The sequence below is a fragment of the Lepisma saccharinum genome, chromosome 6 (assembly GCF_977018435.1).
Source record: "Lepisma saccharinum chromosome 6, izLepSacc3.1, whole genome shotgun sequence".
In the NCBI taxonomy this organism is placed as follows: domain Eukaryota; kingdom Metazoa; phylum Arthropoda; class Insecta; order Zygentoma; family Lepismatidae; genus Lepisma; species Lepisma saccharinum.
Genome location: NC_139234.1, coordinates 2,086,605 through 2,101,373, shown reverse-complemented (window position 1 = coordinate 2,101,373; position 14,769 = coordinate 2,086,605). Strand labels below are relative to the sequence as shown.

Sequence of the window (14,769 nt, the reverse complement as noted above, 5' to 3'; positions counted from 1 at the left end):
TTGTAAGCCGACATAACTTTGTAAACTATAATTATTGATGGCGATTCACTTCTTTGACTTGCAAGTCTGTCTGTCTTGTATTTTGAAAGTAGGCACTCAAGGAATGAATGCACAAGGTCTTTGCGTGAACAAAATACAAAGTAGATGGCAAAGAAAGATAAGTTTACAAACTGCAGGATGAAACCTCACATGGGACAATAAAAAGTTGACCATAATGATGATCAGTAACAGTACTTACCATCTCTTCGACCAGTATGTTACATGCATGATCTCTTCCGATTGTGTTTTTGCCACTATATACGGGATATCTCTTCCCTTTTATTTCAAGGGCAGCCACCTGGAAATACAAATATGATCATGGTATATTTCATTATCATATCACATCCACACCGGCATACATGTGCTCAAGTGCATGCAGACATATGTGGTAAATACTAGAATTGAGCCCATACTCATACAATACTCTGAACGATTTCCACAAACGCTTGAAAATTGTAACAATGAAAAGCTTTTTCAAAATATTTAAAATATAACATATAGATTTTTTTGCATAATGCTGGTGCAAAATTATTGGAAACTTCAAATTTTGTATAACTTCCAGGATAATTAGTCTACAAAAGTGTCACGTGGCATTTTTGCACCCTGCAAACATTCAAAATGCAGTAATAGTATCGGCAGATGTCGGTAAATAAAATCCAACTGGCACTTTCCGATACTAATACATCGGCATCAGTATCGGCTCAGCCCTAGTAAATACTGCACAAAATACATGTAAAAAAACTGCCCTGAGCATTGGAACACAGGAAGTAACTTATGCATACAGGGTGAATACACTACAAACCAGATAAAATAAAAAAAATTATTCAAGACTTTCAAGGTGATTTTTCCAAAAATTCTTGGTGAAAACGCATGTATTAAAACTTTACACTAAACATGTAAAAATAGTTATTTTATGGACCCTGCCAATATGTCAAAAACTAACTTTTAATATTAACAGTAAATGACTCCTCCATTGCACATATAACAAGGCGATCTCTCCCTTACCTTCTTCACATCGAACATTAAGCAATCACCACACCTGAGTTGTGTAAAAGTAAGAAAACATGGTTAATTAATGCAAGTATTTATGCCAATCGCCAGTGTTAAGAAGTTCAAATAGGTGAACAAATCTCCTTCTTGAAAGCAGGTTCCCTTGAGCAACCAAGTAATGAGGCCTTCCTTAAGGAAGAGTAAGTAGCCACTCTCCACTTATATTTATGTGTGGCTTGTCAAATATCTTTACAGCTGAGTGCATGACACGCAGTAACATTTTTCGCGGTCTGGTTGTGTGATAATTCTTAAAAGTGGAGCAGGATGTTGAATGTGTTCACAATAATGGAATTTAGGAAGTAAGTTTGAAGTCTGGAGAAACTAATTTGCATACTTTAAAGCAGGGTGGATAAAAATCATGATTTTTATTTAAAAAATCATTTTTGGCAATTTTTTTCTATCTAAATCGATTTTTTAATTTAAAAAAACACTTAAACTTGTTTGCATGGTTTTTGGCACCATACATATAGATATACATTTGTTTGTTTTTTAATTACTTTTCTGGTAAACAGCCCAGTAAAATACCTGAACAGTTTGATTAAAGCAAATAACAATTTATATATGTAAATATACATTTTTCTGTTTGATACGGTATTTAAGAACCTATTATGGAAAGTTTGTTGAGTATGTTAATGAAACTATAATAATTTCAGTAACTTTTCTTCCAGTTAAAATAAAACATTCTGGGTGTACTCTTTGATTGTAACTTAAAATATTTATTATAGTGTTTGTAGCTGAATTTTGGAAATTTTTAAATGATAGTTTGCAAAATATCAGCTGCCATGTCTATTTACACTTTAATGATAATGACACTATTTAAGGATTAACATGATTAGTGTTTTTGTACATTATTCTACCCAAAATGTTTTCTATTTTTGCCTATAAAAATTATTGAATTTTAATTAAATTATAACAAATTTAAGTGTGTTTACAGTTTATAGGTACATATTACATTTCCTTTCGTATGAGTTTCACCTCATCAGTACAAATACAGAGGTTGATTCATTTATATTGAGCTGAATTCGAATGTGCCACGTACCTAGGAAATGCAGTGTTTCCACCACCGGTTGTGTTCGATCTGCACGCCACCACTACTGACTATTGACCGGCATCGGAGTTTTCATTGCAGGAGACTGCGTTGCAGATGGACCATGGATATTGCATCCCACTCCTCGTTACAGGCTTTCCACAGGCCGGAGACGGTGCAGACTCGACGATGGGACAGGCACCGCTCGGAGTCTGAAAGCACAATAGTCCATTGGGCTGGCATCTGGACTCTTGACAGGGATGTCAGAGAAGGGAATTGCAAAAATTCCAGTATCCTGTTCCATGCGGCGATAGAATTCCAGCGATGTTTTCCCCGTGTGGCTGGATTCCTTGTCTTGGTGCAGTTCAACCTGGTTCACGTCTTGTCCGTATGTTTCGCACCACCTTTCGGAGATGCAGTTTGCCCCTATACGAGAAACCGGCCACAATCATGAACCTTTTGGGAAGCTCTCTGCGCACTGACGGAAGAACGTGCTTCTGCCCTTGTAACACCATTAAGCCTTGTTTCCATGATTATGAAAAACTAAATATGCTGACCAAGGCAGTAATTTATTTTATTAAAAACATAAACTAAAACGTAACGTTTCAACCTTCTAGCAAGGTCTTCATCAGACTCTGTATCAAGTACAAAAGTAACAAAAGGGCGAGAGATATTCTATATGAATATCTCTTCACATTCTATATGAAAGTAATTATGTTTAGCCTTTTAGGTGAAAGTACAGTTGGAAAGTGAAAGCCACCTGCTAGAAAGTTCCTAACAACTTTCTAATAGTCTGGAGGGAGTAATGTTTGGTAAAAAAAAAAAAAAGGTAAAGTGTTCCCCTGTGCTTAGCACCACGCCATGAAGGCGTATAGGGGGTGTGGGGGTAACGCCCCACACTTTCTTGATCCGGTCGTGAGTGGGGGTAATGTGATCAGCATCACGCCCCTGACCGCCTTTACCCCCCAGGGATTCCCCCAGGTACCCATGTTATTCAACGCTGGGTAGGCGCCGGGGCCGCTTCCACCGTTAGAAAAGTTCCCGGATTTGAACCGGCCGGGGATCGAACCCGGGACCTTTAGCATGGTAGTCAGACGCGTTACCGACTGAGCCACCGCGGCCAGTAATGTTTGTGTATATATAATGCCCTTTTTGTGTATCTTGTTACTTTTGTACTTCATACAGAGTCTGATGAAGACCTTGCTAGAAGGTTGAAACGTTACGTTTTAGTTTATGTTTTTAATAAAATAAATTACTGCCTTGGTCAGCATATTTAGTTTTTCATTCTGCCCTTGGCGTCAACAGGTCTGTATGTAATGGCACGAACTTTACCACTGTCTGTGAGGTATATCCACGCTTCATCAAGGGTCACAACAAACTTCCACCAATCACCCGCTAGATGACGTTCATACAGCCTCCTGCAGTTCCTTTTTTGCTCAGCCACATGACATGGGTTCAGGGCATGCACACTACTTGCGAACGACCTTCAGGTGTAAATCCCTGTGAATGGCACGGTTGATTGTCGCCTGCGATGTGCCGCATTTGCTGGCCATTGCACGCTGTGTGTGTGTGTGGGGGGGGATTTTCGGAGGTCGCCATATGCCAAACAACATGCAATAGCGGCGGGGTCCTCTTCACGGGAGGCGGGTTTCTAGCTGCTCGTGCCGGTGTGGGGCACCCAGGACTCTGTGTTGCATATTTCCATATAATATGAATCACAGTGGCACGACCTACACAAAAATTACGCACTTTATACATTTCTACGATGCGCGACGCAGTGAACTTCCCGTCGGAAAGGGCAACAATGTACCCCTCCCAGAATCTGTTCAGTTTCGGCAGCATCAGACTACGCTCGACCACACTACTCTACTGCATGACTAATGAGATACTGTTGCTTGCCTCGTGGCAATCTCACAGCGATGCATTGCACAGTACAGTCGCACATTGAATTCGGCTCAATATACATGAATCATAGTTTTTCTTGTATGTACGCATTGCTTGCATTATAGAATTATTTTCCTGTAGTTTATGGAAAAAAAAACTAGCATCTTTAGTCAAAATGAAAATAAATGTCTGATGAATGCAGCATGTGTTCTCCTGAAATGTCACAAAAAAAAACTGTTTTCTTATGCTTGTAATAACCGTAAACTACAGGAAAATAATACATGAATCAACCTCTGTATTTTGTTTCCTTTCTTAGAGCCTAATAAATACTATTAAATAATTATGAGATTAATGTACTTTCACCAAAAGTGATTCTGGTATAGATATATAAAATCCTTATGTACATTATTCATTAAATTATTTATTTAAATCACGATTTGAATCAATCTACCTTGCCTTAAAGTCATAGGAATTATTATTCCTAGACATTATGTTGGGAAAAATAGGTTGCAGGTGGCTGTGCTCGTATATACAATACCTACTATTGGAAACATTATTTTCCCTGCATGGAAAATGATGCAAGTGCAGAAAAACTAAGGTAATAAAGTCTCACAATCCCAACATACTCAAAGTGTATGAATGGTAACACTGGAAACATGTAGTAGCAAAATTATATATAACCAAATTCATGTACAGGTTACAGTTCTGATTATGTAATGATCTTTACAATTTGTAGAGAAGGAGAAATGCATTTAGAGAACTGGGAGAGTTCAGACTCATTTTGGGTAAAAATAAATCCCTTTCTTCCAGGAATTCCTGTGGTGGTTAACATATAATAACTATGGGTGTGTGGGGTGGGAAGTTCTGGTCGGGAGAGGATCAGGATGGGAAATTTTTAAAACCTCGATGTTCCAAACAGGGAAAATTCACCATTTCCTGACCAGGGAAATGTCTGAAATTTCCCAACACTGTGAAAATCTCTAATTCTACAGACTATTTTCCCCTGAAGTGACTGTTTTGCAGTTCTCGAATAAAAACTGCCATCTCAATGAAATTTCAGACACATGTGGAACAAAAAACATCTAGAACCACTTTTAAGGAAATAACTTCGAATTCCCCCAACTGTTCAGGTTTCTCAAAAGTTGAAGTTGGAAGTTGCACGAATTCATACAATGAATGAACTTTCAATGGTATGCACTTAATATGAGGTGATGAAAGGACTTAAAAGTAAGCAGCAGAGGAATGAGGAATCCGCTTGCATTGAATCCTCCTTTACCTGGAACCACTTGTGGTTTCCTCTGCCATTATCACAATGCCACATTGCAGTTTCTCGCAAATCAGATGACCAAGAGCCTACCACCTCGTTAACTACCTGCCTTTCTTTCCCTCTTACAATGCCACAGTACTGATGCACACTGCAATCCACACAAGCATATGAGAGCAGTCTTGGTTGAACAGGCCTAATATATCAACAAGTGTTATTTCCAAGTTTGTCATCTTGCTGTTCGGACAGGGGTGGGGGATTCCCCAGTCCGCTATAGCCTAGGGGATGCACAAAAATGAGACTAGAATGGGCAGAAATGACAAAGACCATTGACTATTAGAATTCCTTAATATTGTGATAATAGCAAAATAAAACAACATGTTTCATTTCACGAAAGAAGGTAGAAGGAAGGAGTTGCTACCGTTTAAATACCTTCTTACATCATAACCCAATTTGAAGCTGTGCGAGATCACTTAACAATGCTCGAATATAGGAAATTGTTCCTTGAAGAAATGAATGCATAAACATTTTGAATGCCAACTCTCTCTAAACTCCGTGACTGGCACAAAAGCCCTCGAAGGGCCAGGGCCTGCCAGAGTGGCTTTTTCCATTGGGTGATGCGTGGTCAGCACATCGGATCCCATTGCCGCTGTTTTTTCTGGCTTCTTGTGACCAGAGCCCGCTACTTCTTTAAGTAGCTTCCCAATTGTCCTCACGACGCTGGGCCAATGACAAAAATTTGTGGGAACCCACCAGGAATCGAACCCAGCACTGCTCGCACCAAAGCTGAGAGCGCTAACCACTTGGCTACGCAGGAGCCCTTTGAATGCCAACAACTGAGAGTGAAGTGGAGGGATATTGACGATTGAAATCAACGTCCTTATCCTGCAAGAAACTGATTTTGATTTGATGTTTTAAGTCCACTTTGTGCACAGTAAGGCTAATCGGGACTGGACCTATAGTTTAAAGTGGAATCCTAACCACTATGTGCCTCCACCGGGTATCGAACCCAGGACCCTGCAAGAAATTGACTTTGAATATCTCATTCACCAGGTTGCTGCCCTAAAACTGTTTCCTTCTGGTTTTCATGGCACAAACTGATCAATGAGATATTCAAAGTCAATTTCTTGCAGGATAAGGATGTTGATTTCAATTGTTGTTGGCATTCAAAATGTTTACTTTCTTTTCTTCGAGGAACAATTAGGTTCTCTTGTTAAATCTAAGTGCATTGTATTATCGAAGTTTATGAATATTTTTTAATCAGATGTGTCTATGTTCTTAAGTTTACAAGTGTTATTAATACAGATCATACAATTAGTGGAAGTGAAGTACCACGATAACAAATAATAATGTCCAAAAAAGGATAGCCTAGGGGCCCAAATTTTATAAATCCCCCCCCCCCCCCTTCAGAGTTCAGAGGTACGTGTTCCTCCCCAGGTGAGAACAGAAAGATGCTTGGGTGTGCTAAGAGGTAGGCATCATATGCATAGAATGCACGAGGGAAAGAGCACCTTGATGCGAAGATCTGAACCTGGCTTAATGAAAATATCACTGGAAATGGGGTACGGAAAGAAATTAGTATATTTACCTGGACTTTCTCTTCTTCTTCTTTATAACAAGGTTCATCCTCGAAGGACACATCTAGCCTTTGTGTAGCTGGTAGAGTATCCATTTTTTCCTGAAAGGAAGAAATAACTTAATCATTCAAATATAACTACTACAAATACATACAATTAATAAGCAACAAATGTAACAGATATTATTTTCTTCCTTCCATTCTTCTTTCCAAAATTTGCATTCCCTTACTGTGGGCTGCTTATAGGTTGAAAAATAATTTAAGTTACTTGAACAATGTTCAAAAATTATCAAAATTGTTTTTTTTTAAATATTAACACAAAGTTAATTTCTAGCAGTTTCAAATATAAAAATAATAAAAAATGAACGAATCCTGTCACCTTTCATTCCTGCATGGCATAACTTTGAAGATACACACATTTCTTAAGGCTTTGAAAAAACAAGACAAGACAACCAATGTTCCGATTGTTTAATTCCAAATTTATCATGACGCACAGGCAATTTTAACATGGTTCAATTTCTAATTATTTTTGTCTAATTAACCTGCACCGTGACTGTGCGGTCCAAGGCATCATGCTTTGGGCTCAGCCTATGGGACACACACAGGTTCGAGTCTCCTGGGGGGAAGTGTAACTTTTCTCCTGAGATTTCGGCCTATGTATGGGACTGGTGGACATTCTCCATCATGAGAAAATTGGGGAGCTACGAATGAGTATTGTAACCCGGTCATGAAAACCTACTACAACAACAAGCAAGGGTTCCTCGTGCTGACCACTACACGGAGATATTTAAGCTTGAAACATCCAGAAAAATAATGGGAAAACGCAAATGTGATATACTGTGAACAAACTGTATTGAAGCAGATTTAAAAGAGTGTGTGTGCAGCTATTGCGTGTTGTATAGTAAGTAAAGGTAGAGTTCCCAGTGAATGTAGCATCGTGCCATGAATGCACATTGAGAGGATATGGGGGTAGGGCCTCACCAGGGAAGGTGCCAGGATTAACCATCGAGGGGTGAAGGATGAAATTTAGGGAGTGCCATGTGGAAAAATAAAGGAAAAACATGCATGTATGCTATAGCCACTACATCAAATACCAACCAACTTCATGTAGGCTTCTATGAAAATATACAAATGACTTCATTCATTTTTGCTTGCTTGCTTGTACAAAGGAATAAACGTGACACCCCTTTCAGATTAGTATCAACGGCTTGCCTCTAGTATACAATAATAATGGTCTCCCTTCAATAGTTAATATTATACACCCATGACAACATGTTTTCGAACTAAATGACACTGCAACACAGAAAAAACTGACTTGGTTGAATTAAGAAAACACGTTTGGTTAAGTTAGTTGGTACAAATAAACAATAAATGGAGTACCGTTTACTAAAGTTGGTAATTTTGAAGAAATTCATTGGTAACTACAAGCCCACGTGCTCCATTACTAAAAAAGCATTGACTGATTGAATTGCATTATATTACTTCGCTTTTGTGCCACTTTTTGCTAATTTGCGAAGATCGGGATGAGTGATGATATGATGAATAGACACTCACAAACATCCATGCCCAGGCCAGGATTTGAACCTGGGACCCCCTGGAGCCGTAGCATGATGTACTAACCACTCTGCCACGGGGGCCGGCTAAGATCATTGAGATACTGCCAAACATTCATTTGTTTGACCCTTGTTTCAACAAGAGTTTGGTTTGCCAGAAAATATTTTTGGTTATTCCAAACTTTTTCCTTTGTGAAGAGTTAACAGTATTTTCTGTTGAAAGTTGGTTTTGAAAAAGGGGTACCGAAGAAAATCAAGGGATGAGCAAGAAACCCCTGGTGCCACCCCTAGGTCCCACATATTCTCCATCTCGGCCATTTTGGAGGTGATGTGATCACAACCATGCTCTGGCTTCCATTACCTCCCGGACCCATTGATTTGAGGCTGGGTGAGTCCCAGAGCTGCTTTATGCGTGGACAAGAGCGGAAAAATTCTGACCTTAGATCACCCAACCCGAGAATCGACCCTAGGTCTCCCGCATGGCAGTCAGGCAGCCTGCAGACTTCTTTCTTACATTTTTAATAAAAGTAATACCCCTAAACAATAGTATCCCGTTTTCTCTCTCTTTCCTCAATTTCCACACACATCAGTTTTCTCTATGTTCTCATTGGGACAAACATCCATGTCCGAAGCAGGATTCAAAACCAGGACCACTGGCATTGCAGCGTTATGTGCCAACCGTTCAGCCACGGCAGTTTTCAAATATTAGTATAGTATTGCAATGCAACCCTGGAAACTGATCACAGATCTATTAATTGTTACGCCATCCAGGAAGAGTAGCAAACTGTTGGTCAAATATTTTAGAACATAGTATTTTAGTTAATTTAATCATTTGTCCCACACTGTGGCTGTGTGGTCTAACGCGTCCAGCTTTGGGACACGTGCAGGTTCAAGTCTCCTGAGGAAAACATACCAGCCTTTCTCCTGAGATTTCAGCCTGTGTATGACACTGGTTAATATTCATCATCATGATTAAATTGGGGAGCTACGAATGAGTAGCGTGACCTGCTCATTAAAACTACAACATCAACTGGGGGTTCATCGTGCTGACCACACGTCACCCTGTAACTGTTTGGATGATCTCCCACCTCAGAGTAGGATCGGGTGGGAGTGTGGCCAGCAGTGGTAGGTAGGCCTGGTACCTCAATGGTCTGTTGTACAACAGGTTTTGTATGTTTTTAGTTTAATCATTTTAAAGGTGTGAGGTGAGACCTTGATTGTCAACTCTTAACTATCAGAAAATATTAAATAGTTTTTGATTCTGTGAACTAAAACAATCTAAATTGAATCTTCCAATAAATTCCTACCAGGAAAATTGTATTTCATTTTTAAAATATATATATTTATAAACATAACCCCCCAAAAAAACAGTATTGCCCAGGTCTTTTTATGAAAAAAAAAGGGACAAAATTCCAACCCCGCTAAAATAGTACGGTTCAGATTTTTTTATGATTCTTTTCAAATTCTCCTAGCAGGAAGACTAATTACCGTAGAATTTTGCAATCATTGTCACACGATATTTGAACCTTCCTTAAAGTATTGAGCACTGTTTGGATTTTGAAAAAAGTTAAAAATCAACATTAAATATTACCTTACACAAGCATGCACACTTCTCATGGACAATGTAGGTTCCGTTGACAAGCGACTGCAAGTATTGTAGACTAGTATGAATTAATGTAGATGTAAATCAGGACCTTACTAGAATGCACTTAGGGACTTGATTCTAACGGAGTGACTATTTTCACCAGGTGGTGAAGCTAGCTTTTGAGCTATTTTCACCAGATTTTAAACTATGCAGGTGCATGATCTACTACACGTACGTGTGTATTCTTTAGTTGTTGATGTGTAAGAAGCTTATGTCGGCGTGCATATATTTGGACAACAACATCAACAAGTAATATTTCTGCACACTATGAAGTTGGAAAAATACTGCAAGATGTTCCAATATGAATTAGTGCTGGTAATATGTCACATGACGTAAGTATGAAGGGTATTGAATTCCTTAATGCTTTTGTTGTTAAGTTAGGCAGGTCAGGTTTAGGGCTGTTAGCATTAAAATTATTTGTGTAAATATTTCCCAACACCAGATTTCTGGTCTTAGCACTTTCTGCTATTCTCACTACCTGGTGACAGTAGTAGTTCCACCAATTTTTAAGGGCCTCCCCGATGGCGCAATGGTAGCATCGTTGCCTTGTAATCAATGGGTCCCAGGTTCGATAACCAATGGAGGCACATAGTGGTTCGGATCCCACTTTAAACTGCAGGTCCAGTCTTGATTAGCCTTACTGTGCATAAAGTGGACTAAAACACCAAATCAACCAACCAATTTTTAATTTAAATTTAACTCCTTAGCAGTAACTTAGGTAATACTGCCAATTAGATTTTAAGTCCACTTTATGCAGTTAGGCTAATCGGAACTGTAGGCCTACATACATTTTAAAATGGGATCCAAACCACAATGTGTCTCCACCGGGTATCGAACCCTAGACCCCTTGATTACAAGGTGAAGACGTTACCACTAGACCATCATAACCCCCCCCCCCCCAATACAGCCAATGAATGTAATAAAATATGATAAAATACAATGCTATAGTCAGGTAATTACTTTTGCTGGTGAAAATAGCCTTATATGCTATTCTCACCACCTGGTGAAAATAGTCGCACCCTTGTTTTAATTCTAATAAAACCAAACCTAGCTTGCCTAACCTAACTACGAGAGCATATATTGAACAAAATCTTAAGTAATTGCTCAAACTCTGCAGTATGTGTTAAAAGAAAAGAAGTAAATCATACTCGAACCATGTTAAAATTGCATTCGTAGGATGATGAAATCGCAATAAAACAAAAGGAACTTTGTCCCTAAAACTATACCAATAGTAACTAGCAAACTGTAACTTTAAGCAGAACTTAAAAATATTGGTAACAGTTCCATATATCAGAAACACCTGAAAATCGCATATTTTGTGCTTCGCATGGTTCGTACTTACCAATTGTGTATTGCAGAACATAGTTCAAGGTGACATTATGCTTTTTACATGAAAACAAACTCAATTTTTCACATTCCGAGCACTTCTTTTATTACTTTCTTCGCTTCCGGAACACACAATATGGCGGGCACATCTTGACTCAAGTTGTGGGTATGCAGTGTTTCAACCTTCTTCACCGAAAAATACCTATTGTCATGTTCGTCACCAGTGGAAATTATACATTATGAACGGGTAGCTGACGATAGCCCCACGAACCATTGACGGATAATCCCACAAACCATTCACAGATAGCCCCACGAACCATTCACAGATAGCTCCACGAACCATTCACAGATAGCCCCACGAACCATTCACAGATAGCCCCACGAACCATTTCCATAAGGTTAAGTTAGGTTTGGTTGGGTTAGGCAAGCATAGTAAAAAAAAAAGAAAGGAGTTTGAAACACTGACAGTGGGTTATGTCATCGAACGTGCAGAACATGCAGTTCACGTAGCGAAATCAATGGCAATTGTGCGTCGGTGAGTTATTTCTCTTGGAAAAGACATGATTTCCCGGTCAAATAGATTCCACGATGAAAGAAAATACCTTGACGAACGTTGCAAAGCTTGCAGAAACTCATTTCCATAAGTACTATAGGGGTGATGGATTTTCTCACTTTTTACAGGAGAAAGTACTTATGCAAATCAGTTTCTGTAGCATTGTGGAAGTTCGTGAATGTAGTTTTGATCCATTTTAATGCGAATGTATGTTGTTTTCTGCGAAAATCTCTGTCCACACGCTATTTCTGCTGCCGCCATTTGCTTTCTGCACACGAGCACAATGTTCGGTGTGTTAGATGACGTAAACCCTGTAGTCAGTGTTTTCACTATAACATGACGTGTCGAGTATTTATATATTTTTTTTAACTATGATTGCCTAACCTAACCTTACGGAAAAATGTGGCCACGGTGGCTCAGTCGGTAACGCGTCTGACTACCATGCTAAAGGTCCCGGTTTCGATCTCCAGCCGGTTCAAATCCGGGAACTTTTCTAACGTTGGAAGCGGACCCGGCGCCCACCGTGTCGAATAACATGGGTACCTGGGGGAAACCCTGGGGGGTAAAGGCGGTCAGGGACATGATGCTGATCACATCACTTCCACTCACGACCGGATCATGAAAGTGTGGGGCGTTACCCCCACACCCACTATACGCCTTCATGGCGTGGTGCTATGCACAGAGGAGCACTTTACCTTTTACCTAACCTTACGGAAAATTGTTTGTGGGGCTAACATCAATGGTTTGTGAGGCTAACGCCAATGGTTTGCTAGGTATTACCATAATTTAAGGCATGAGTTTACAATACCGGACCATTCTCCAATTTCTATAAAATTTCGCCTACTTACTAATTTCGGTGTCCTGATGACGTAACTGTAGTTCATATTTGGCGGTCGCTTGTTAAAATTGTACATTTACGTCTAGAAATTGTAAAATAACCTTGCGATTTAGCACGCTGATTGTCCCTACACAGCAATTCGGAACCATCTTTCTTTCGCAATTCGTTAATGGTCTTCCTTTATGCACAACAATCTTGCTGACGTAAGACGAGGAATGCCTACGAGGTTAGGTTAGGCCTGTTGGGTTAGGTTCCATTAGCATAAATACAAAGAAAAATTAATATTTTAGCTACGAGAACTATACCTTGTCTTGCCTGTTGATTTCTTCATGTTGGGAAAATGGCGTCTTCCGTGGAGCTACTGTTATTATGGTAGGGTTACGTTACGTTAAGAAAACATAGTTTATTTCGTTTTTTTCTCGATTTCCATACTTGACCGCCAATTATTACATGCAGATTCGTGTTTAGTTCACAATTAGTGAGTAGGCGACATTTCATAGAAATTGGAGAGTGGTCCGGTATTGTAAACTCGTTCCTAATTTAAAATCCAGGCACGAAAGTAGGTATTTTCCGGTGAACAAGGTTGCAACACTGCAAAAATCGACAAAACACTCTCACAACGCGTGATGACCTAGTATGCTATTGCCATAATGTGGTACAGAATCGAAATAATCAGTAATAGTAAGTACTCGTAAATGTAACAAATAGACATTATTTTCGTTAGAAATTCATTATTTCACCTAAATAAATGTTCCGCAATGCAGAATAGTACGTTAGCACTGTAAAAAAAAGTGCGAAATAAATTATTTATAGGTGTGACCCCTATAGTAAAGTAGTACCAAATGCGTTTCCGATATACGGAACTGTTACCGAAATATTAATTACAAAAAAAAAAGACCATACATTTTTATTTACTGAAAGATCAAATTGCATTCACTCTAATCCTCAATTACATTAGAAAGTATTAAGATAATTTTAAATTTAGAAACAATGCAAATTGAAATATAAAAGCAAAATAGAGTTAACGTCGCTTATAATTACATTTCAAATTGTAAAATAACTCGTAATGAACTTTGAAACCTTACCTATTGTTACCGCCTAAAATCTTCGAGTAACGATGACCTTGACTGGCCGATGTAATTTATTCCATTATTTCAATTACTAAACTTATCAAAGAACGTTGTGAAACATGAACTTTTATTTACGATTTCTATGTAAGTACTGAAAATACATTTAGGTACTCTCTTAGGAAGAGCATGGAAGCGACAGTTATTGAACGTGAGGTAGTACAATGTTTATCAACAATGGCAGCCTAGTCGACGTCCTCATCCACGAATACACCGAAAATTATCAAATAAGTTCCAGCACGTTCTTGGTGAATACATCCAACGTTCTATCACATATATTCTTATAGTATTTATAGACATGCACAACTTTCAGTTCGATATTTGAGCTTCGTGAAATGTCTAAGTGATTAAAATATTTTACAAAGAACAATTACATTGGCCAAGTCACTTGCTTTTCCAAGTCAATTTATCCAAGAATTTTACTGAAACAATAATTTTCATGCAAGAAATAGCTACATATGAAACAGAAAAACGTTTCTTACAATAAGAAGAGTTTAAGTAAGCTTAATAGCTACTATTACTTACAATTATATGATAATCCCGCGATAGACGCGGACACGAAAACAAAATACAATCAACATGAATATCAAGTTCAGGCAACACCTCAACAGAGGGAGCTACTGGGTGGTAGATGGCCATAAATTAGCACTGTGGCTTTGTCGCCATTGTAGATCCACAATCTAACACTTTGCAATCTGTTTTTACAAATATGTTGTTAAATAAATACATATCAAATCTTTATTTTAGATATATTTCCAATCATGGTTGTCAAAACACAGTGCTTTAGTGCTTTAATCACGAGAAAAATGTTTTAAACGAAATAAAACGTTAAAAACAATATGTCAAGGACACGTATTTTCTAGAAGACAGTTGTTGTTAAGGAATCT

The 14,769-nt window shown here is 38.6% G+C and overlaps 1 protein-coding gene across 1 annotated transcript in view; it reads right to left on the bottom strand.

Annotated features, from left to right (window-relative positions):
* Positions 1 to 14,483, bottom strand: part of LOC145988501 (uncharacterized) — a 77,704-nt gene extending 63,221 nt beyond the window's left edge. The window contains exons 1-3 of the mRNA XM_083123365.1: positions 14,408 to 14,483; positions 6,853 to 6,942; positions 239 to 337 (exon numbers count right to left, since the gene is read on the bottom strand). Coding sequence (XP_082979491.1) covers positions 239 to 337; positions 6,853 to 6,936 — 183 coding nt within the window. The 5' untranslated portion in view covers positions 6,937 to 6,942; positions 14,408 to 14,483. The remainder of the gene's footprint in view (positions 1 to 238; positions 338 to 6,852; positions 6,943 to 14,407) is intronic.
* Positions 14,484 to 14,769: the final 286 nt, after the last annotated feature.